Source organism: Sitodiplosis mosellana, unplaced genomic scaffold (assembly GCF_009176505.1).
Source record: "Sitodiplosis mosellana isolate CC-2019 unplaced genomic scaffold, AAFC_SMos_1.0 Smas_scaffold_30, whole genome shotgun sequence".
Taxonomy (NCBI): domain Eukaryota; kingdom Metazoa; phylum Arthropoda; class Insecta; order Diptera; family Cecidomyiidae; genus Sitodiplosis; species Sitodiplosis mosellana.
This window is the reverse complement of record NW_022595272.1, coordinates 2,310,667-2,336,695: the sequence shown is the minus strand read 5'-3', so window position 1 is coordinate 2,336,695 and position 26,029 is coordinate 2,310,667. Positions and strand designations below refer to the sequence as shown.

The window sequence follows — 26,029 nt, the reverse complement described above, 5'->3', positions numbered from 1 at the left end:
TCAGGAAAATAATCGTCAGTGGCGTAAAGATTTGTCGGAATTTTTATTGAGATTGGAAGCAGCGCATTCAAATTCATCAAAATTGGCAGCAGAATATGAGCCATTTATTAACAAATTTAGCATACCATTTACGACGGATGAATATCGAAAATGGGAAGGATTCGTATCGATTTTAACATTTTTAAATTTTAATTCGAATTTGATTTATTTCAGTGGAATGTTAAAAATTTGTTACTTGATGAGCAACGAAGTGGACCGCAAGAATACAGTCTATTTGAACTGAAGTTTGTCACTTCGGCACACAAAATTCATATGAGCGTCGTCTGGATGCAGCACGATGTCTGATAAACGAGCTATCTGAAATGGTGGAGCAGGACCGACTGTCTATAGCCAGCTCCATAGTATCAAGTGTCGTAGTTCCTGAAAGGCTCTAACTCGCAACAATACCATGGTTTCATCTTGCATGAAATAACTATGATATCTCGAATGATATGCATATTGATTGAACATTTTATGAATAAAACACAATTTACGAAGTTTAAACAATTATTAGTATGCCTTTTTCTGTTTTTCAGGTATACTTCTCTGCGCCAGAAATCATAACAGAGCAATTCTAATGACTTACAATTTAGATGAATTATCCAAATCCGAGGAAATTAAACTAAACAAAATAAGGTTTGAATAAAAACAATTCTTCATCAAATGTTGATTTAATTTTTAGTTTATTGTTCAAAAATGGAATTTCGTTTTTACATTTCAAATTTTAAATAAGTAGAGAAGAAATTGTAAAACGAAACGTGTATGGTCGATGTGTTTATCAATGAGTTTTGAGAAGAATGGAACGATATGACTTATGCAAGGAAATTACGTTCTAAATTTACAAGTCAAAAATGTCATGCACTTATGTTGATGGTGTTTTCTTCTTTTCTTTGTTGAATTCGTTGAATTTTATTGTTCGTCTTGGGAGTTTTTGTCCGCATAGTTTGATTTTAATGCTCGAAACACGAATGGAATTTATGGTAACTACTGATGCATTGAATATTTTCGTTTCCCAGGCTATTGATTGAATACCCAAAAAGGAGGAAGCAACTATTTGGATTAACAAACATATCGGAATCACAGTTTCTCTTTCTATTGTATCAATGTGATGTCCATTTTCTTGTTCATGTCATTTATCTAATGGTTCATTTTTTTGGGGTATGCAAGACTAAGGGAAGAGGAAATATTTTCGCTTTTTTTGTTTACGTATGAAAATAATATAATTATTGACCTTAAACTAGAAATGGAATGGAATTTCTCCTTTCATTTTTTTTCTCTCTCTCTCTCAGGCGAAACGTTATGCTTAACTTAGTGCTAAGAGAGGCTCAAAGTCAGCATTACTGTCTTTTGTACCGATTTTCTTTTTATATTTCTTCTCTAACTTTGTATTTGCTAATTTCTTCTTAAATTTACTAATACTATTTTTCTTCTCTGTTCGCTGTTCGTCGGTTGTTTCCTTGTCGAGCAATTGCAATTGTTCGATGATATTTTTCGGATTTGGATGCGATTCTGTTGAATTTTTATTGGCATAAACTACGACAAATTGAGAATAGGCTGGATCGGTTGGTGTGTTAATGTCGGCAAAGTCACGGAAATTCGAGAATTGTTCGTCTGGGAAGAATGTTTTCGGAATAAATGAGGTATGGGGACGTCCATGGCCATTATTGTTGAAGTAATTTAAAAATTCATCACTTTCATAGCTATTGCGCACCGGTGGATCATCGTCTTGATAGAATGTTCCACCTCGAATCACACCAAAATCACCCGAACCAAGAATCGATTGATCGAAACTTCGACCACTGCCGTATCTTGAGCCGCTTTCTTGACTGTGGATATATGGTCTTGAATGGCCCAACGGCGGAACATTACGGAAAAACGATGGCGGGAAAATGTTCTGCGTTGGAGTGCGGGTATCTTCAATTGAACGGATTCGTTGAGGCACCGGTCTCTCTAAATGCACATATTCAGGCGATAATCCACGATATTCGCCGGATCGAAATTCATTCGAGCGAAATTCACCCGACTGAAAATAGCCGGCCGTTGCATGCGGTGATATTAACGCAGTTGGACGGTATTCATCTGGTTCCATCAACATATCCGAGTCATCTTCTTCGATGTGCTCTGAAGAAATGAAGAAAAAAAGGGAAAAAAAAGTTTCAATCACACGTTTTCATCCATAAACATTGAAGCATAGTATTTCGTCAGCGTTGGCATTTCCATGCTCTTTTTTCTCTCTATATCAAATCTAATTCATGACTTCGTGACTTATTGAATGCATATTCACTTTGGTCGGGGAGGGGGAAAAGGTAATGAGAAGAAGTACGGAAAAGAGCAAATTTTGCATTTTTCGTTTATTTCTTCCGATGTTTATAAATAATGATGCATGCTGCTTGGAAATGGCTTTATTTCTCTCTGAAAAATGTCGATACATCATAGAAAACCTCGTCATTGCATTAGAAAGTCAAACTCGACTCGATTTTTTTTTCTATCTTTGGTGCTTACCATTATCAGTAATCGACTTTGTATAGATCAAACTGAACTTCAAACAAACACACGTTTTCTATGCTGTTCGCTGTGAGAAGAGTGTGACTCTTTTGCCATTTTTCATTCATGCAAAAACCGTGATTTGATGTGTGAAAGGTCGTCTATTCAACGATATCTTGCGGTTACTCGCAATTTTGTCTTTTGAACTATTTCGTACACGGAATCGCTTTGTGAGAAGTTTTTCGACAAAAACGATTCAACATTTAAATCAACAATCTTTGTGCTCTTTTGATAAATCTAGCGATATTAATTAATGTTTCAATCTTCCAAACACAATTCAGTTTTTCAATTTCATCGTGTTGTGTAAAATTAATTTTGATTATTTTTTGAAATGAAGACAAAACCATCGCATCATTCACTTAACTAGCAATTTTCAAAAGATTATTATATTCCTGTGAGCTGTTATTGTTTTTTTCTACTGCATTTCGTCAACGTCTCACTGTGAAGCACTCAAGCAAAAATTAATGTGCAAAGTGAAAGCTCAACACGTCTCAATTGTCTTCTCTGTCAGTCTTTTGTTTTCGGTTTGGTGCCAATGCATGAAAATCGTAGACAATCGCGTATAAAGTCAATCAAACGTGGTAATTTTAGGCGTGATTAGCGAAATTAAACCGAAAATTTTCAATTTATGTTTTTTTGCGCTAACACTGAAAGCAAAAGAAACGATGCAAAATGGCAATTCGCCCAATGACTTTGGTTACTGTTGCTGTTGTTGGGGAATAAAATTAAGACAGATTTTGAATGCAACGAATCCATTGTAAATGCTTGATCATGCTGCAATAAAGAGTGAATTTAGTTGGGGTAACTGGCCTGAGACTTAATTGCCCGAAAGTGCATTGGTGCTGTAGGTCTTGGTGTGGTTTTCGGCGATGCATTCCATTGGATTTATTCCACCGCATATTTACCATGGGGAAAAGCGTATGCTATTTTAAAGCCATGCGTTCGAGTGGTTTCAATCTAGAATATACGTTCGTATGTGTGGCACTGGTTCATATTGCCAAATGTGTCAATCACAAATCAAAAAACTATTTTTCAGTCTATCTAACAAGAGCAAACTCCACCGTACAACAAAAATTCGGTGTCAAATAAATCAATTTAAATCAAACGAGACAGTGACAGTTGTAAGTTTTCCCTTTTCGTTCGAGCGGCACAACAATAATTGAACAAAAAAAAAAATTAGACGAAGAACGAACAAAAGTAGAAAAAGAGAGTAAAATATGCGTGCTCATGTTGTAAATCATATAACATTTAAACTTGAAATAAAGCGTTCGCTTTGCGTTTCAAGGTCTATGAACCGCAATGATCGTTGTCAGCGCGTTGCCACAATGTGCACCATTTTTCTTGTGCAAGATTCAATGAAATTGGATATTTTAGATCACCGTCGTCGTTGGCTTTTTTCTTTTCTTTTATTTTTGCTTTTCAAGAGCCGACGCGACACTGTGATTTGCTGTATCGATCGTATTCGAAAGGCAAACTAAGCAAAACGGAGTCCATAAATTTCTTCATACCATGAAAATTCGCAAAATGTTACATTAATTTTGTTATTTGCTCGTGCAGTGGATAGAGTCTGTGGTTGAACCCACGGAGAATTGCATTCGGTTGTTAGCAACGACACTCAGACGTGGTGTGGCATTATTTGCGCTCAACAAACGGTTCAATGATTGTTCGATTGCTCAATATTTCACATATCAAATGCACTAACGAAAACCAGCATTGCAACACTTGCTTTTGGCCTTTGAGAGCACAAAAGCGATATGTACATAAACCATTTTTTCTTCCTTCGATTTGATAGAAACAAAAGGTGACAACGTTCAAACGTATCGCGTCATCGAATATGTAGGATATTAAAAGCACATATATTTTAATCTCCATTCATGCCGTTTATTGTTCTGCACGAAGGTAAAGGAGTTCCTCAGCTGCACACCCAAATTCAAGCCGATCTTCAATGTGCAAAACGTGATTCACAAATGAATTATTTCGCTGCACAACCGATTTGAATATGCACGATTTTTTTCAGTTTTAAGGCACAGTCATAACACAGCACAGCACACTCCCAGATAAATGTTCGGCAAGCAACTACTGTCGACGGCTGTTGTCAAAAAAAACAAAATGAGCGAAACAAACGGGGAGTTCTATTTTCGAATAGCGAATATGGAAAACAGTGATGAGATTGGTGTTAATAATATTGCACCATCGTTTGACACCACATACCACATTCGCGTAGGAATGAATGAATTATTCGCTGAAATATTCGATTATGCTTGTTGTCAGCATGACCATAATTTATATTCGCAACATTTGCAGCTATTCTTCTACCACTGTCATGAAGTGTTGACTAATTTAATTACAATTAGATATGCTGTTGCCATGCCCTTTTCATTTCAGTCAAATAGATCACTTTTTTCGCACAGTTGGAATACGCTGCGCTGTTTAGTTCGAAAATTGCCTGTTTTGTCTTTGAAAACAGGAACGTTTTGCCGCTATTTGTAACCAGCCAATTCACTAACAAGATTGTAATTTTTCAACTTTTACATCTAATCAATTAAATGTGTTGTATTTGGATTGCAATAAATTAGCAAAAAAGATAAACTGCCGCGCTCTAGTTGATCGTGCACTTTCTCTCTCTATGTAGTTTTTTTTTCTCTCTCTCTCTCTCTCTCTCTCTCTCTCGTGGTAATTGGCTGCTGTTCCTTGACATATTAATTCAAGAGAATGTCTCCGAAGAATGTTGAAAGTATTCAATTTTAGTGGCCGTTTAAGATAAAAGTTGCAGATATAATTTCGATAAATAACAATTTGAACATTTCCTTTCTCGAATCTAATGTGTTATTTGCATAAATCTCAATTAAGTAAAACAAACATGTTGTTGGCTTCATGGAGAGTGTACTTTTTTTTCTGGACAAAAAAATGGGAAAACAGCGTCAAGTGATCATTTTAATTGTTCAAGCTATTAAAAGTAGTACTTAGACGCTTGTTTGAGTGTATATGCATTGGAATGTACCGATTCGGTCGATTAGCGAAAGGCAATTTCGTTTAATTTTATGTCGTTGTCGTTAATATTTTTATAATTTTCTACTTTTCATTCGATAGTAAATAAAACGAAATAATAGAGATTAAGTAGAAATTTTCAACGGTGAATTCTTGGTTTTTTTTTAGTTAATTTATATTATCACTTTGTTCCATCGTACTGTTCAAAGCGCTACCGTTTTGCGTGCATCGATTACTATCGGTGAAATGTGTCTAAATTGCCTTCGGTTCGAAACGATCAAAATATGGGTTATTTTCGCATTACATCGTTTGTGCACGGAATATGTGTCAGTTTTGCGTTTAAAGATGTGATTTGGAGTTAGAGCACGCGACAAGCGATGGTTAAATTCCTCATTCATTGGCATATGCAATAGGCAATTTGGAACGAGTTTCATGCCTAATCGATCATTTAAAGCGGGAAAAAAATACACCGACCAAACAAAATAGGCATTTGTAATCTATTTTCGCTCTTAGCTCGAACACACACACACACTCTGAAAGACTTTCGGTTGGGCAAGTTTGTACTTGCACGCCTTGTTGAATTAATTAAAAGAAAATAAAATGATCGTAATAAGAAAATAGGGCCACGAGCAAAGAAAGAAAAATATAAGCGCTAATCCAAATGAAGAAAAAAAGCCAACACCTAAAATCAGCGGCTTGTAAATAGAGTGAGCCAATGTTCGGTGTTTGAGCCATAAAAATGATTAGCACCATTGCGAGTGTATGTTTTGAAAAGCGTTTCAAAGCTTCCTTCCTGATCGATAAACACACTATCGCGCCTATGCCGCGGCACATTCATGTAATTTATTATTGTATAACGGTCCTCAACGTGTATGCAGTAGCTCCCTCGTTCACGATACATATGTTACGATCGGCGTGTTGGATTAAACGCTCGCCGCCGTGTGTGTGTGTGTTTGGTTTTTTTTCTTACTTTCTGCATGAAACTTCAATTCACTGGATCCATATAAACCAACATGTGGATTATAACACGTACACACAAAAGCAAGGAAATTACTTTTCAAGCCCGTTTTTTGTTGTTGTTGTTGTTGTTGTTGTTGTTGCTGATAAAGAAACCAAAAATAATATAACTCAAAACGCACGAAGAGTCACCGATCGATATGCAAAAAAAAAAAAACATTTTACATAATCGAATTAATTCCATCGAATGTCGGTTGCGTTAGGTGTCATGAGTCTAATCCGCGTGTTGAGCTGAGAGAAAATTCAACATCTCGATAAAGAAGAAAAAAAAAATGAAATGAAACAATAACTCATATTGAGAATGGAAACGAAAGCAAAAATTCCCCAAATTTGAAAACAATAACACAATATAACTGTTATGAGTGCACAAAATCTAGTTTCCATTTTAATTTGAAAGAGAAAAAAATACGATCCGCTTCGAGAGACGGTTGAGAGATGCTCACTCGTCGATAGGTAATGATGGCATCGCATCTCATTTTCGGAACGAGCGAAAATATTGACGTTAGCAGAAGGCAATTAAATATGGCAATTTCCGAATGATATAACCCGCAATGTAATTTATGAGACAATTTAAGCAGCCACAAAATGAACGGAACAAAAGGCAATTTGCATTTTCGAGAGAGTCGACAAACGTGATGTTCATTTGTTTATTTATTCCTCTTCCAAAACGATCTACGCCGACAGCACTACTCGAGATCGCATCACAGTGAAACAACAACGGAAAAAAAAACACACATCAAATCAATGTCCAGCAATTTCGTAGACACACGAAAAGCATGGCACAACGAAAATGATAGAAAGAAAGCATCGACAAAAAAGCGACAACAACAACACCAAGCAGGCGCAGCAAAAGAAGATGTGATCAAAAGCAATAGACGAAAACAGCAGCTACAAAAAAGTGAAAGTGTTTCTTTTGTTTATGGGCGATGTGATCGCTGCTTCTCGCCGTGCTTTTTGTCTTTGGTGTAGATCAGTTTTCTTTCTGTTGCGGTTGGCTATTGTTTTCAAATGTCCGGCATCGAAGATTAACAACCTTCACACATAAATAAATTGTGTTTATTTAAATCTTGGATGCTCTGTTTTGACAATAGCAACAATTAGCAAGAGCAAAGGAGCGTAAAATTCCATTTTCAAATGCACTCTGCAACAGAAATAAAACTGGAAACTAGGCTTTTTTTGCATGTGATAAATCCACATTTGCATGTGGCAGTTTACAAGCGATTTCATTGAAATTGAACATTTCATGGCGCTGACACTAATGCACTTGGCAGTTCAATTGAGTGCGAAAAATTACTTGCATCTCATTTTGAAAGAAAAAAAAACCCATTTAAAGCGAAAAAACGTGTAAAAGATAAATACATTTGAAAATGGAAAAAAAATCATGTTCGCTACTGAAACCACAACATGCGCTTGCTTTGGCAAGAGAGTATTGAATCACAAATCCCATATGATAAATGACCATCGCATGAAATTAAATGACACATACGCTTCCATGACATAAACACACGTCGTAGTTTCACGCTTTGATCGAATCGAATGTTGAATTGGCGATCGGTTTTGTGTTGGTTTCATCTTTCACGCGTTCGCCAGCTCGTTCACTCTCTCTATGGCCACAAACAAAACCCGTTTGACGTCTAACAGGCAGGAAGAGTCAATTATTAATCTGTTATCTGGTGTATCTAACGGAGCCACAGTCGTGTTTATTAATCCGCGTCAGACTCATTTCTCCGCTAGTGTGCATATTGTGTAATCGTGGAGCCTCATGGATAATAGAAATTTTCGACGATGTGTATATTGCGTTAATTATGCAATTTCATGAGCCGTGTGTGTTTCTAATTCATAGTATAGTTTTTTTTCTTCTTGTTTGTTACTGCTTCATTTGGAGTGGTTAATTGTGCGCGTCCAGTTAAATGGATGCGGCAGTTAGGAAAGTGAATGTGTATTTGCGCGAACATCGCTCCACGATCATCGTCTTATTTAATTAAGGCATTCTTCGTTGGGATTTGTTTTTTTATTGCAAATCGCCATAATGTAAGAGATACACAATATCAACAGATTGAGAGTTTCACGCATTTGGCCAGTTTATTTTTGCAAAACTGTTTGAATTGATAGCAATGTGGACTGAAGTCATCTGATTTGACTTCTCATAATGAGTTTCTCTCATCCATCCAAAATACATTGGAAAGTAGTACACCGTCTTTTTAGTCTCCGAAAAAACCATTTGTAATTCTCACAAGCGAGAAAGTTGATTAAAACAAACATTATATACTCTGTACTGGCCAAATCATCCTCATTACTCAATCGTTTTCGAAATATAATCAAATAGAAACTTGCGATAATGTTGAAAGATTGTCTGAAATCATCCGAAAAAATCATTTGGTTTGTTTATTTAGAGTTCAATATGTGTTGGCTAGCGCATTATGTAAGGCGAGGTGCTTGAAGTTTTATTGCGTCAAACCAATTCTTGAAATTGAGTGTTGTTCTCAAATGACTTAGTTGCTATGGCACACAAGTGCTGTAGTATTTGAGACAAAATGTTATGATACTTAAGAAGTAGCAAAACCACGCGTTTCGCTTCATTCTCACACATTTCATTCATGAAATCGGAGTTGAAATTGTGTAGCCATAGCATTAAGATGAATGGAAAATGGAAATCACGTTCTTTTTTCTTCTTCTTGATATATTTGATATACACAACACATCATAATGAAAAACCTACGTATTATGTCTGAAAACAAATTATACGAAAGTGTGGCCATTATTTTTCCTTTCTACAATGGTCAAAGTAAAATGTTGTAGAAAAAAATGTTCAAGAGAAAAAAAACATACTTAAAATTACAATGTTATGAATAAGTCAACACTTATAATAAAATTCATTCCATTTGCCTTTCTCTGTTGATTTGCAACATGCCATTTTATTAGCTCGATTCCGAATTCGAATGAAACAATGATCGGTTTGAAAATTCAATTAAAATCGAATGACCATAAAAACGCCAAATAATCATTGCATTCTTTAATGGGGTTAGTAGGCTGACAAAGTGTGTTTTCTTCTTCTTCTATTGCTGTTGTAGTTCAAATGCGTGTGAGAGTGCAAAGAGTAAACGTTACATGTTTCGTTTCTTTTTTTCTCTTTACCGATTTACCATCAATCATTAATTGTGTTACGAGTTCAAACCGATTTGCGAAATGTGCGGTTTTTCGGAATGGTGAGGAATAAAAGAAGAACAGAAAAAAAACCTCATAAATCAAACTACCGAATGAATTATTAAGTCAAAAGAATGCACTGCGCTTGTTCAATCCACGTGAAGGAAAAAGAAATCCGTTGGAATCGTCATTGAGAGGAGTCGTCAATAAGCAGTAGCAACTGTGCTGACTAATCTAACATGTGTTTCGATTACGTGATCGGCAAACGGCAAAGTGTTATGCTGTATTACGTTTTTTTGCACATTTGGCATCGGTGAGACGCGTTCGGTGCGCTCTCCGTCGTTTTGCTTCCCTGTCGACTCATTGACCCTTTTGTCAGTTCATCGCATGCAATTTTGTGTAATACTGTTGTCGTTGTTGTTGTCGTCGTTTTCATCGGAGCTCGTGCGATCGCGAGCGCAATCGCTCTCCGTCTGTCTTTTTCTCTTACATTTTATTATGTAAAATGCAAACGGTACATTTATTGAGTTCGTGTGTACGTGTTTACAGAGTCGGTACACACATACACACGGCGTGCACTTCATTTACACATTTCAATTATTGCATGCCAATTGGAATATAATACACTCAATGTTGTATATCTAACCATAAGATTTCGTTTCGCTTCTTGTCATTCGCGTTTTGTTATCATCGGTTCTTCTGTGCGTATTCCATTTCATCGTACAACAAACTGTTTTGCCGCTTTTTTGTTTCGTATCCACTTGCAATACACAATGGAGCATTCATTTGGTAATATCTTTTCATCTTCAATTCATTCTGGCTCATTGTTTTAAGCTCGTTTTATTTGCCCTACATGTGCGCAATCTTTTATTGTCAATAAAACGAAAATCGACACACTCAAAAATCATACTCAAAGGGGGGTTTGTTTCCAAATCTTGAACATGTCATGACTTTTGAAATGTTTTTTGCTCGAAGTAAATTCGTTGGTGGCTTTTGTTTTTTTGGGAAATCCACCTCTTATGAATGTCAAAATAAAATCTCACCTTATGCTCCAAGTCTCATTAGTGCAAACGGTTGGCATTCATCGAACTGACGGAATCACATTTGAGATGAGTGTTCGTAATCATAAAATCTAACTTAATATGAACATCAGAGACACCATGTCATAGTTTAATATCACGATTTAATTGAGCCATTGATCGAATTTACGCGAAATATTTGAACTAAAGGTCAAAATTTGATGCTATTTGCAAAAAATGTAAGATCTTAAAACAAACCAAACATGTCATGCAAATATCAAAATAAATCAATGGTCATGTAGACGATAATGGGTTATAAACGCAGTCAAATTGAAGGTAATATCTTTCAACAAGTAGCGTTCAATTAGTCATGAATGAAACATATAGCAAAGGAAAAAAGTACACGTCTGAAAGATATGAGCCGCGGAATCGCTTGTGTTAATTAGTGTTTGCGTTGATTTACATCTGTCGTTGGATCAAAATCCAACGTGTACCGTATTTATTTGTCAAATTAGCACCCAATCAATCGCTAGCGTTGTAATTTTCTGCACACACTACCCATTCATAATAGAGTGGTTGTTTTTTGTGCCTGTTGTGTATGCCTATCGATTCAATTACCCATGAGAATAAAAACACTTAAACCGTGAATGGTCATCGATTGAGAGCGTAAAAAAATCACACTTTACTTCTAATGCGACCATTTGAGTCGGCGTCATTTTCATCTTCTATTCAATATTTCATCACAAATCGAGTACACACCAATCGACACAAATTCGCTGAAAAAAAACGACTCTTTGTGCTTTCAATTTGCCGCAAAAACAATTTTTCAATCGTGATTTTGCTTAGAAGGTTAAAATCGACTGAAAACGAGTTGTTTTTATCTCTACTTGACCGACTGAAAAAAAATGTGTCTCGTAAAGAGATGTTTTTAGTTTGTAAAAAAAAAAAATAAACAAAACCCAATTGAACCGATGGAATACAGTTAAAAAAAAGGTGTAAATCAAAAAAAAATTATTCGCAATACCAAGGTCTTGACATTTAAGCACGTATGCCATTGCTTTTTCTTTTTGTTTTCATCCAAAAACATTACTACGATTCTGAGGATACGACAGTAGATTGAAATAAAAAACAAGTGTGACACTATCCAAGATCGATAGATCAAAAGGTGAGGCAAATGTCGTTCATGGACAAAAGCACAAAAATTCAGAGCAAATACAACTTGACCGCCCAGATCAAACTCGTTGGATGCATTCGCAGAAACGAGCGAGAGAAGAAAAAACCAGATGCAATTCTGCGTGATGATCGTTTTGATTTGAAATGCGCGATAAAAATATCGTATCGTGATGAATAAATTAAAATCGCGTAAAATATCTTAATCTGCATAAAGCATCACAGCATTTATCACGCTGTCATCATTTGTCCCGTTTGTTGCACGTGTCTCTCGTCGGTTTTTGTCGTTGAAAATTTATTAATCGCGAGCTCTCAAGTCAATTACAAGTTTGGAATGCAGTCACATTTACCGATTTCATACATTGTATGTGCGCACGTTCGCATATATGTGCCATATTAATTGGCCGTATGTTTCTTCGCATTGTGAACGTTTCATATTTCATGATGTGATGCTTTTAATTCACGCCAAATAAATGTGTATTTTGTTGATAAATTGCTGTAGATTAAGTCGATTTTAACAAACATATCGCATGTAATTAGAATCGGTTTGGAAACACACAAAAGAAATCATCAGCTGATGTAAATTGCACGCAAAACGTCCACTAAGCCATTATTAAAGTATGAGATAAGTGTCGGTTGTGCGGTTTCCTTATTTAAAATCATTTGAAAAAACACATCGCCGCCTTGATTTATGGGCGAAAATATCGGCGACTCAAACATGTAGCAGCTACAAAGTAACAGCATTTTATGACGGGAAAAATTCTCATGGACCTTGGCAACTGAACGGCAGTACGTTATTCGATGTTGAGCCATGTAGAACAACAAACATTGCAACGAATAATTGGATGCAACGATCGAGTGTTTTAGAGACAAAAATATTAGGCACAAATTAGATAGAAACGAAAGGGAACCAAATCATATTTTCCTCAGGCAATTTTAATTGTCGACTGGCGAAAATTTATGATTTCATTATATAATCGAAATCATGATGATCGTATCGAAAAATAAATAACACACACACACATCTATCTATGTGCGTGAAGCAAACAAACGAAATATGGGCAATTGTTGTAACAATATCGCAAGCCGTCTCCTAGCCAAATAATGCCAATAAAAAATGATGGAGGAGATAATGATGGAGAAAGGTGAGTTTGGCTTGAGCAATGATCGCATGGCCAGAACTAATAGCGATATCACATAGATCTGTACGTACACAGATTCGAGGCAATAAAATGAAAATTGTTATTAGTATGAATTTACATGTAATATTGATGGGGGCCATATACACCGGATTGTTAAGGTAAAGCAATTTCCAATCGAAACATGATCGATACAAAAGCGATCCCAAAATGAAATCGACATATGAGTCGGTTATTTTATGGGTGAAAATAAAACAAATGTTATCGATCTATAGTACATTTTATGCTACCTATTATAAACACTGTCCGAGTCAGAAGTTCGATTGGTTGCTGGTCAATTACAAGTTATTAACTCCCTGTATAATCGTGTATATTGCTATAAAACACTATTATTAACCATAAGATACACGCCGCGCCGTGTTTCGTCTCCCGTCATTTCTCCATGTACTTCGACTTTTATTTATCTGTTGTTTTTTCTTCCACCAATATCTCAAAAGCAATAAAGTGATTCCATTTCATTGGTGCCACAAGATTATGTTATTACGATAAACAATAAATAAATCGAATAATAAATATGACGTGTATGCCGGTAGAATCTTACACGCTGCATTTCAAATTTACAGCCGCGATAGCAAAGTACCGACGAGAGAAGAGAAATTGTGAGCATTTCTTGTGAATGTGGCTCACGTCGATCGACACTGGTCTTTTACGATAATGATCGGTTATTAATGAAATTTCTCGATCCATTTCTAATGGCATTTCGAAATGCTGCTGCCAATTGGAAATATTTTTATAGTTTATTAACACGTTTTATTTGCCAATCGATATTACTCGTTTCCTTTGAACCGTTTGCATTTCGATGGGGTTAGATAATTGAATTCCAATATGTGGGCGGAATAATGAGTCCATAGTCTAATGGTATGATTTACAGTATTTTAAGCTTGACACGCCGTAAAATAAATATCGACACAGGATAAATTAAACAAGAAGAAAAAAATCCGTATTCAGAGAATTCGTAACCCAGAAGTGCATTCGATTTCTACGAAGCGAAAAAAAAACCGACGTGAACCATATTTTCTTGCAGTTGCAGCAGGGCACTTTCACAAGAAGAAAATTACATTTTGCCGGCGGTTTTTTTTTTTTTTTTTAAAGAGAAATGGCAAATGTGCGTAATCTCATTTTTCGGCTCAAAATACACATACTGCCCCAATCGATACGGTTGCCCATAAATTATCTTGTGGTACAGTTATTCGAGTGCCAAAACTGTTGAATGATCTGCATGTGTGATTACGATAAGTTTAAAACGGACAACGAGTTTTCAATAGCATCGTTTATGACCAATGTTGATCGCGTACATGATTCGCAACAATTTGCCATTTAAATAAACGGCTGTTTTCACTACTCTTTCATGCTTTTAGCATCGTAAATGCGTTCGTTTTTGTTTTGGTGCTTTTTTTTCTTCGTTTTTTTTTTCGAAGAAAGACGACGAACCAGCATAGAGTGAAAAAAAAAGTAAACAATATTTTTCCCGTAGCATAGGCACACATGTGAGCTGATTGCTGATGGAAATCATTTCCCAGTTGAGAGTGCGAGACTGTTTTTTTTTTTCTCATTGTATTTTCTCTTCTTGATTTCTTCTTGCAATTTGTATAGCATTTATTTATGACACACATACAGCCACACGACACGCCAGAACGTCTCTTGTTCGACGGAATTACACCAAAGTTACATAATGTCAAATACCGACGATTACATGATTGTTTGCGCACCAAATCGCAATTTTACCACAGAATGAAAAATTACCAGCGACAAAAAAAAAATCAACAGCAACATCAACAGCATCGAGCACTGAGAAACATTTTCTGGATGAATTATTGGTGCCTATTGTTTTCGGTGAGGTGGCATTGCGTTTGGTGGCGAAATGCACATTGTACAGATACCGATCGAGTGTTACTAATACGCGTGTTCCGCAATTCAAATCAAAGATCTGTTTGTGGAAAACAAAGTGTAAAAATAACGCGTCATTTGCACACGTGGGTGATAGATACGCTTCGTTTGATATGATCTGTCTCTTGGAAATAGTGCACGAGATTTCGCATAAGTGGAAAAAAACACGACAGACAACAATGCCAGCGAAATGATTTATGAAAAACGATTTGTTGAAAAAAACATTGGGCGAGATCACTTCGCTGACTCGGCAGCATTCATGCTTTGAAAGAGAAAATATTGACAGATTTACAAACGGCCCAACCATAACACCATAGATCCTTGAACTCAACCGCCAACCAAAATGCGTACGCAAGAATTTGTTTAAGCCATGCTTTTGGTATAGCGATATTTCTTACTCCAAACAATAGCCTTACTTTGATCCACATACACACCAATTAAAACCAAATGAATTTGAGACAAACAATTTATTTGTCAACGTGACAAACTCTATTAAAACAATCACGTACGAATTGTCGGCCACGTTGTCGCATGTGTCACAAATTTATTCGCAGAAATCCAATTATTCCGTCGAGGCCTGATTGCGATCGATGTAAACCAATGTTTTAACGAATTTCAACGAAGAAAAATAAGGCATGAAACCAAAACGTGAATGGTATCATAGATTTATGGCAATTTCTCGTGCCACATTCAAGCAGAAGGGTAAAGTGCGAGAAACAATGAGATAATTATGCGGAATGAATTGATACAATGGTGGAACAAATGTTACAATTATCACATTTTTTTTGCATTTTTATTACTGCTTTTAGCACAGCTATTAATAGTTGTAAACAACGCCCACACTTTTGCTATTCAAAGAAGATAATTGGCATTTGGGCTTGGTTATTTGTTCACTTGCGGAGATTGTTCAACGCAAAGAAATTGAAATCGATCTGGCAAAGAAGCGAATTTTTGAGCAGACCTTTTCAGTAAGATCAATTCAATGGTTATGTTTCACATTTATTAAATAATTTTATAACGATTTTTCAATTGAAATTTTACGGCATTAACGCTTTCTTTCATAAAAAGGTTCTATATAATTTCAGTTTATTTTCCGCATGAAATTGCATTATAAACTGACTCCATTTTTTTTTTTTTTTCAAAGAGTCATTACGCTTGCACATGTTCATTTGTGTAGCGTTGCACGGAAAATCAGCAGCCAAAGACTGCATAATCGATATTCAAATTATGTTTTTCATTCGGAAAAATTATGATCGGCAAAACAAACGTAACAATTGGCATGCGGTAATAAATCTAGAACTCAATATGCCGCATGATTGATATACGAGTGTTAATTTGACGTCGTGCTTTAGCAAACAGAAGAAATAGAAAAAAAAGTCCACCAAGTCAACAGACAGAAGAAAAAAATTTGTTCACACAATTGGAAAGTTTGGTAAAAACCAAGTGAAAATTATATAATTTTTTTGCGATTGGAATTAATGAGAAAATTTCGTGTATTTACAGGAGAAAAATTGGTCGTATTGGATTTTTAAGCACATTGTATGCTCATTCATCAACTGTTGAGTTTAGTCATGCGGCTGGAGCCTCGGTTTGACAATCGTTGATGTTAATTAATGATAAGTGCCATTAATCAAAGCACCGATGGCAATGCCACTGCAATCACGCGCCCAATCACGTTCATACTTCACTTCATCGACAACATAATTGTAAACATTTCGTCGTCGTCGTCGTCGTCTGTGTGCGCCTGTCTCTGTTTGAGACAATAGCTGTAAATTAAATATTGCCGTTTACTTGTGGGAAACGGTGCGGTGGAAATCTATGACAGCAATCGACACAATGATCAAGTAGGAAGTGGGATATAATTCTTTTTCGGATTTTAAATTTCGATGTGTGGCAGCTGTTGCGATGTCAATACAGAAGCTTTTCGCTGGCTGACATCACAATGTGTGCTTCTGGTTTCGGTTCGATAAGATCGAATCGCTTTCGATTTGCACATGTACGAATACACTTCCTCGACAACGATAATTTATTAATTAACCGTTTTAAAACAAGCGGCCGTCACGATCATTGTTAACAATCGACTGGCGCTGGACAATGACGAAGTCACCGAAGTTTCTTGACTGAGTGAGTAACGAAAGTTGTGGCTGTCTCCACCATCGATTGATCGCATTGAAATTCTGCGACAAAAAAACTGAAAAAAGTTCACTGAAGAAGTCAAATTGGTGCGATTCCAATCGCAACAGTGGAATTTAACGCGGCAAGACAGATCAAAGCACCTTATTTGACGCAACAAAGAGACTAATTTATTTATTGGATTATTTGTTGAATTAATGCACAATGAAATCGGCATTAATCTAGACTTGATAGAGGCTAGACGCCGCGACTGTTGAGCCACGACATCATGTGCACAACCGAACACTGGTGTTACGCTCAACACAGACATACACACTCATGCGGAGATACCGAGTAAATGCTGAAACATGGAATGCGCGCTGCGACATTTTCCAATTTGCATTTTACAATTGGCATGAACTGCGAGCGATATGTCGTCGCGTGTGTGTGCACAATGCATTCGATCGCGCGCCTATTCTCTCTGGTTTATCCAGTATTTGATACCGCACCGCGACACTCGGTAGAAATGGCAAGAATGTTTTGCGGAACACGCCACAATCGTTTACATTAATTAAATTATATGGTTTTTTACTCGTTTTTGTCTACGCTCCACTATTAAAACATAAATTATTGCCGCAATCAGAACATTTCTGTCATTCTTTGCAGTTGTAGACGGTGTTGTTTTTTTTTATCGTCATCGATTTTTTCAGCCAATGCGTGAATATTGAATTTTAATTGGGCAAAAAAAGTGTTTTTAATGTTCTAAACCCATGCAGAAGGTGTGTTCGGCGGGGTATGGGAAAATTTATTGACTGCGAAAGTTTAATATTATTTTAAAAAGAGCGACGGTAATTTATTATGCACAATGTCCAGCCTCATTGAATACCGTACCGTTTTATTGGATGTTATTGTGAGTTGTACGTTCTTTCTGCGGTTTCCACCGTTTTATAGCCCAGTAATTATTTAAAAAAAATCAAATTGATTTACATTCAGTGTGGCGAAGCAGACTTGAACAATGAATGTGCCTCGTGGAGCACACAATACATCAATTGTCAAGGTTTCGGCTATTTTGATCGTTGACTTGCACTTTTCGCAACAATCGCCATTTATGATCTGACTGTTTTGGCTACTGGCGACGGAATTTATGTCTTTGCACTTGAAATAGTTTTCGCATTACGAATTTGTGCAGGCCACTCGGCATTGTTGCACATTGTTATTGATTCGAGTGTCTGTTTATTTTTTCGGATGTGAGTTTGTGTTTATTTTTTCGGCATTTAATGAACCGCCGTTTTTCGATTGTCAGAACGAAGAAAGACGGTCCTTGGCATTGAAAATTGACAAAATTCATGCGTTTCAATTACGACCGACAATTATGATAAAATCAATACCAGTCAATAACAAACGCAATAAGCTGAAATTTAAAGTGAAACGACAAATTGGTGGGCAATCAGAATGTTCAAGTAAAGTAAAGCAAATCATGCAAATTAATCAAATTGATAATAAAGTGAACACTTTTTTTTTGTTTTGCTTTCCTTCATATTGATTCGGTTGTTAACAATGTTCTCTAATTGCTATCATGTCAATTTAATCTGCAACAAGTTGCGGTTATTAATTGCTTGAATCAAAGTTGTGTTCTTGTCGTCATTTGTTAGATCGTTTGCGTTGAAAAACGTACGTTGGCGTACATTGGATTTATGGCCAAATTTTATGCTCCACTGTGTGAAAACCGGTCAGAATCGAATTTCGTAAAGCGCAATTGCGCGCGCATTTTATTTTTTGGCGATAACTGAAAATCCAGCATGTGTTTGAAATAATTTTGAAAGGTGGGTTTTTCACTTTTTCTTTCGGAGCCGCCACACTCTGTGTTCGTTGACACATAGCCAAAATTAATAAATTTCGAAAGCAAGGTTATATCCATTAGCCCAAGAAAAAAACACACATTTTGGATGTGAAAAATCGAATGAAATTGTACCCATTAGGCGAGGAAGTCGGAGTATCGCCTTCGGTTTTTTGATTTTCGACTCGATCGAGTGCTCGCACAGCTTGCTGCTACAGTTGACACACACATAGTACACCGCTATCTGCAACAACATTTGAACAAATGCAAGTGACTTTTAAATGTTTCCTTTTGAAATGAAAAAAACATCGACCACAAAATTCCGTTTGATTTCACATGAAAGTCGAAGGAACAAAAATAGTAGAAAAAAAATGGCACACAAATCCGAAAATCCAATTCAAAGCCGTCGTTTTTTGTTGTTGTTGTTGTTAAATGGCAAACATCGATCTGCTGAGAAATACGACGAAAAAAAATCGTACAACAAAAGACAGAGAATAGAAACGAATCACAAGCGAATAGTTCACGTTCACCTCAGCACCGGAGAGTAGCGCATGTCACATATATGTATGTAATATTTAGCCCATGCATGGCTGCGCCAGCCACTCGCTGCACACATTTGCTGCACGGTTGAAAAATCTTTGTACATTATTATAATCGAATAAATATAATTCGTACACACCACCTAAATTTGAGCACATTAATTTCCATTACATTATTATTTATGGTTCTTCGAGGAGCGGAAAAAAGAGACGACGGCGCGAGTAGAACAGTGTGCTGTTTACTGTTCATGTTGTTGCTGCTGCTGTTGTTGTTACACAGTCGATGGTTTTTTTTCTTCTACTCTTCGCGTCCGATTTAAATGTACACACACAAAAATAGAAAAGGAATGGCACATAAAATTAAAGGCTTTCGTATTCCATTTAAATCTAATGATCAATTTTTGGTGTGTTGTGTTTAATTCCATTTATTTATTTTATTTTTCGGTTACTCGACGGTTTTTCGTTGATTTTATACAAAGATTTGCTTAATTTTCGAATGTTTTCGGTTACTGTCTCGCTGATTTTACATTGTGCAAATGATCGTTGTGTTATTTTTGCTGCCGATCAACACATTAAGCGATTGGAGCGCACGCGCATCGATTCACATGCACTTAAATAACGGTGCTGTCGCTGAGACGCCTTTTTTTTCTCTCGTCGGTGAATTGCATTTTTGATGTGCCGTTTTGATTTTAGAATTTATGAATTGGCCATTTTTTCCGTTTTGATCTTTATCGCCTGCGATCAGTTTGGCCATAAAATGCATTCGCTTTATGGGAGAAAACATAAACGCAATGCAATAATTTTATATGTTTACCTTTTTGTGTATGATTGTGCGCGCGCGTGTTTGTTGTCGTTCATGTGTCATTCACAACAACGAACGGGGCTCGGTTTGAAATTTAAAGTGAATTTTAAATGCGATTTTCGCTTAAACTCAATGACAAATACATTTGGAAAATAATGAAATTGTTTTGCTCAAATCTGTGGAGAGAAAAAAAAATGGAGAAAAAGTGGTGATTTATTCTGGTGAATGGATACGATTTATGTTCCAACTGAGTGCGCACTAGATCATTTCCACCTGAAAAGTATCGTGCATTTTATTATTTTTTTTCTACTTTGCCATGACAAACCTTAACAAATTGTTGCAGCAAAACAAATAGTAAATGGTAAATTTTTTTTTTTGCGTTAACGAGCTGCAGTTCAAGAATTTGCCTGGAACTTTCAAATTGGGCGGGCGTTTAACCGTGGCGGTTTGCTTGTCTTTTTTTTGGTTTGCCTTTTCATTTGGTTTTCCAAATTTAATCTATGTTTCACAGACTCTGAAGTTATCATGCGTGCGTGGGGCAAACAATTGGTTTTTGCAAATGTGGTGGCTTCAAATGCGCCTCATTCAAAGCTTCTCACGAAAATTTGCAGGTTTTGATGTCACACGCAATGTGCACATTTATCTATTGTTCGAATTCATACGTGACAGCTTGCTAAACACAAAAATGGCCGCAAACAAAAGACGTTTATCTTTTGATGGGAGTCCATGAAACTGACAGAGAAACAAAAACGGTTCAGAACGCCAGCCAATTCTTGAAGTGCATGCGCGAACAAGTAACATGTGGGTTTTTATATATATATATAATAAACAACGAAAATGACCCCAAACTGTATTTCAATTGACTTTTAATGATCATAATTATCAATGACACTTTTATGGATGCAATTTTTTTTTCTCTCTCGCAAAGCATTTTTCTTGCTTGCGGTGAGAAGCACACAAGACGGTTGTACAATTTATTGATTCGGTTGGCATCGTTTCTTCCGACTACCACGAGAAAAAAAAAGAGAACCGAAACAGACCTTTTAATTAAACCGTAAACGGCATGAATATGGCACGAGGTTTGCATACATTTTTCGTTTTTAGCTTGTTTCTGCTTTAAAATTTAAATATATATTTTTGCATTTTCTTTTCTTTTTGTCTATTTTTTGTGCTCTGTACATTGGCCGTACTTGATCTCATCGCACGTCGCGCACGCTTTGCACTCTCGGTTGCAATTTTACGTGCGATGAGCGTTAATATAATAAATGCAGATAGCATCAATGACTTGTTCACTTATTCCTCAGTCTTTTTTTTTCTGTCTTATGCCTTTGTCTCGGATGCGCTGTGTGTGTGTGTGTGTGTGTGTATGTGAGTACTACTAAGTAGGTACTTAATTGTTTCCGATGTACTATGGTGTTTGTGCCGGTGTGAGATTTCGTCATCGCGCCACATGGCTTACATATCAAACGGTTTGTTTTGGGCAACCGTGCTTCATTCATTCAACAGAGGATCCATTCATTCACGTAGCACATCGCATCGCGCTCAACATGGGAAAATTTAGAGAGAAAAAAAATGAATATACACCGTTTCGTCAATGACACATCCATGTGTATGTGCTGTGCACACTCAACAATTGTAAGTTGTTTCTTTGATATGCACGTTTCGACGCGCTATCGCAATATGTGGGTCAACATGATGTGTATACAAAAGTGATCACTCTTTAGACATGTTCGCATGAAAACAAAACTAACATCTTATTTTGAATTATCGCTTTGTTATTTCGATTTATAGCCTTAGAATCTTTTTGAAGGCAACAACCGATATTAAATGACTTCCACACGAATGTTTTCTTTTTTTCACATTCAAATGATCTATTCTTTTTGATTTATTTATTCTCCATTCGATTTGTTCGTTAGTACATGCTCTGTATGTTAGGAAAAATGATGTTTTCCTGTTGGTGCGATTTCATCAGTTTGCGTTCGTTGGGAAAATTAATTAGTAGTTTGAAGCGTTCAAAGTCAAAAAAAAACTTGACGCCAGAGAACCTTCCACAAAAAAAAAACACACACCAAAGCCATTCAACTCATATAACCATGTAATGGGTCTTCACCTTTGAACAAAACTAAAGCATCAAAACAATACGCTTGAAGTGTGATGTTCACCATGTGGAAGAGGTCTTCTGGCGACTGATGTGTGTACGTGTGTGTGTTCTCTTCAGTATACTCTTCAGCGCATATATGCGCTTTGTGATTAATTTACTCATTTTTCTTAATGACGTCGGTTTCGGCAAGGTAAATTCAACTTCCTCTGCACACAATGAAGACAGATTTTTCAATCAAACTAATGGTATTTGGTGTTTGCTTAGTTCTCTTGCGGCGGAATTCAAAATGGATATTGACATTGCTTCGTGACTAAGCAATTTCGATGTTGGTTCGTGCAGAAAATAAAACCGCAAACATCAGCAGAAGAATGATGTTGTCATTGTGCTTTAAATTGGAATAAATGGATTTTTTTTATAGGCTAATCATATTTATACGCGAAACACAATGTTCCGTTGGTTGCAATCAACAACAATCAGACGATCGTTCGCTCATTTGTTCGGTGATGCTCATTTTGCGCGATATTTTCGTTAATTTGGCGACATTCTTCCTATAAAAAACACCTCAATTTCCCACGCGAAATCAACGCAAGTTGACTTTTAACACAATGTTTCACCATAATCGAACTGTAGCTGTCTCTTATTGATTCAGAGTGAACTGAAAGCTAAACAAAAAAAAACCAATCGCTTGCCTGTTTTTATCGAAAAAAAAGCATCACTTTCGATATACTGTTTATTGAAACCTATTGGATCGCGCATAAAGGTCTTCACTTGAAATTACCTCAACAATGAGGCAAATATAATAAACGAATATTGCAGCAACCCAATGCCACAATGACTTCGAACAAACTTTTAACAATGTGTATGTGTATATGAGTGTATCGATTCCGTAGCATCAACAATAAAAATTAATTAACCACGATTTTGTGTTTGATATTCATCCGATAGCATTTTTCATATTTCAACACACATTGTCTGCATCATTGGGTATGCTTTTGCCCCAACTTGGATCTTGTATATTCTCTGCTGGAAATTCTGTTTGAAATGCCTTGATTTAGATAAAGGTTCGAGAGAAGGGTATTCGAAGTAGCGATTTTTCGCTGAAAACACACACACACCGTGAGTGAATGTATGGGATTTGTACGCTTTTCGCTTTCGTGTCGAAACAAAGCAATTGTAGCTCTTAAAAATGGCTTTGGAGCCTCAATTAGTTTCGACTCTGGAAAATATGGAATCATAAAAAAGCCATTTCTCCAAATGAAACACTGAACCAATAGCCGATAATTTCTTTTTTTTTTTTTTCAAAAAGCTCAACAAACGAACGGATCAATAATCAGATAATAATATATGGGATTACAGTAAAACTCCAAGCTAAAATTCTGCACATATTTTTGTTTTTTTCGTTCGGTTCGCTTACAGAAATTTTTTTTATTGGTTTTATTGTTTTTCACCGCCGTTCAATTGTAATTGTACGTAATTTTGAAATGAATATGCGGCAGTTTAGCAATTGCGGGTTCGAATTGAATATGGTACGAAGAAAGAAAGAAATAACAAAAAATTACGATAGAGAATTCAATAAAATAGCATTCAGCCCAATCGTCGAAAATTACGGCAAACATTGAGCACACGCTACATATCGATTATGTTTTCTGGTACATTTTTACTCAAAAGTTTAGAAGCAATTGAAGCGTAGACGAAATGTAGACAAGAAAAAAAGCAAAATGAAAATGCGTATGGAGCAATGTGCGCGCACGGTTTAGCTCTTACAAACAATTGACTTGCGCCACAATTTTCCATTCGTTCAATTTATTAATATTAGATTACGCGATCGTTCAATTGTTGCAATTCGTCAAAATCCAAAAGAAAAACAACAACAACACATATAAACATTCAAAACACTTAGAATCGCATTGATTTTTCAGCTATTCTGCACATTCAAACGCGATTTTATTATAGCAAACAACACTAACTATGTCTACATGAAACGGAGATTTTGAGATGACAATCATACTGTTTGGCTGTTGTTGGTACACATAATTTGTGGTTGACTTTTAAATGCATTCCATTTTGGCTTTTCCGCCAAATTGACACATTAAACTGTATGTTGACAGGATTGTTTGAATTTCGAAGGCAATTCAAATGCCATTATGAATATGTCGATTGCATTTGAATGAAAATGATTTGATCAATCAACAACGACGAACAATTTAAAAATGCTCGGCCATTTTCCAATGCCCATGTCCACCAGTCAGACGGCAGTCAGTCAATTTTTGTGTGTCACAACGTGCAAAACACACGGTACAAATTGACATAATGAAAGCTTGTTTTGGTTTGTCAACTTGTTGCAAATTACTTTGAACTGTCGACCAGTTAACATTGATTAGATTTGAAACACTTTTTCACTATTACACTAATTGATGGATTTTGTTGGTTGGTTCGGCAGCAAGAGACAACGACGGTTGACAATCTCATTGGGGCGAATAAAAAAAAAAACAAAATTGTACAACCACATCGGCCAGTTTCAACAAGTTGAGAGAGATGATTTTTGTGTGATAGATTGCAATTGCACTTACCGCTATTTTTGATGGCGGTTTTCGATGGTTCGGTCGTCGGTATTCCATGCACGCCGAAACAGAACAAGGTGACCAACAACACAAGTTTCACTGTTAACTTCATGCTACTGACATTAATAAAACCAATATTAAGCCAAGAGATTTTCGTTCGTTTTACCGATGCGGTGTTTTTTTTTCTCGCTCGCTTTAAATTGTGCTTTTTCACGTTGTGTGCCTTATATTTGTATCTCCTTTCCTCTGTTTTATTTTCTGCTGTTACTGTTATAATATCTTTTTTTTCCTGCAAGTGATTTATTGTTGCACCGTACACTCGAAAAACAAAGATGCAGAATTCACAATTGTAAATCGTTTTAAAAATTTGTGACGAAACTACGTGATAATGATTGTAACTTTTTTGTTTCAAAAACTAAAAAAAAAAAAATTAACAGTTCGTTTACGAATGGCACTTTAAAAAATAATTAATGTCTGCTGTCGTTTTTTTTCCTTGTCTTCGTTTAATCGGCGTTGGTCTCTCGGTTTAGTAACAGGTTAAACGGAAATTATTCACCCGAATCTTGTTCGGCAACTCATTCGCTGCCGCTGTGTGCTGTTATCAATTAACGATGGCAATTTCGAATGTAACTAAATACAATTTTCCCACTACACACGGTGGAATCTAAAATGTACACAGGCACACAATGGTCTTCGCTTTGACTTGCCAAAGTGTAAATATAACGATTTTCACTGGCGGTGCACTTTTCTCGTAACGTAAAACAGCTGTTTATCGACTGCGACGCTGATCGTGCACAATACTGTGTGTTTACCGTTCGCCGTCCAGAATTGATCTGACTCGGTTATTCACTTTCAACGAACGTGCTTACTGCAGACACAACGGGCCGCTAACATGTCCATACCCACACTGCAAATCCAACCGAATGTGAATGAAACGAAGCGCAAAACAAAATACGCAAAGAAGGTGAAGAAGAAGGAGACGAACACGAAGGTGTTTCACCGTGTATTTATTTTTATCTACACTCTTTCAGCTATACTCTCGCAGTGGCTGCTGCTGCTGCTGCTGTGTC

General features: G+C 36.4%; 1 protein-coding gene across 1 annotated transcript; it reads right to left on the bottom strand.

The window, feature by feature from the left end:
• Positions 1-1,322: 1,322 nt before the first annotated feature.
• On the bottom strand, positions 1,323-25,813 carry LOC129569367 (uncharacterized). The gene is made up of 2 exons (XM_055448148.1): positions 24,969-25,813; positions 1,323-2,160 (listed from the first exon to the last, which is right to left on the bottom strand). The coding sequence occupies exons 1-2, from the start codon at positions 25,069-25,071 to the stop codon at positions 1,343-1,345; spliced, it is 921 nt and encodes a 306-aa protein (XP_055304123.1). The 5' UTR covers positions 25,072-25,813; the 3' UTR covers positions 1,323-1,342.
• Between the last annotated feature and the right edge of the window lie 216 nt (positions 25,814-26,029).

What these genes read in the sequence shown, in the direction of transcription:
- LOC129569367 (XM_055448148.1), bottom strand. Translation starts at nt 25,071, where the DNA reads ATGAAGTTAACAGTGAAACTTGTGTTGTTGGTCACCTTGTTCTGTTTC. An exon ending in AACCGCCATCAAAAATAGCG is followed by an intron (nt 2,161 to 24,968) that starts GTAAGTGCAATT and finishes TCATTTCTTCAG; the next exon opens with AGCACATCGAAGAAGATGAC.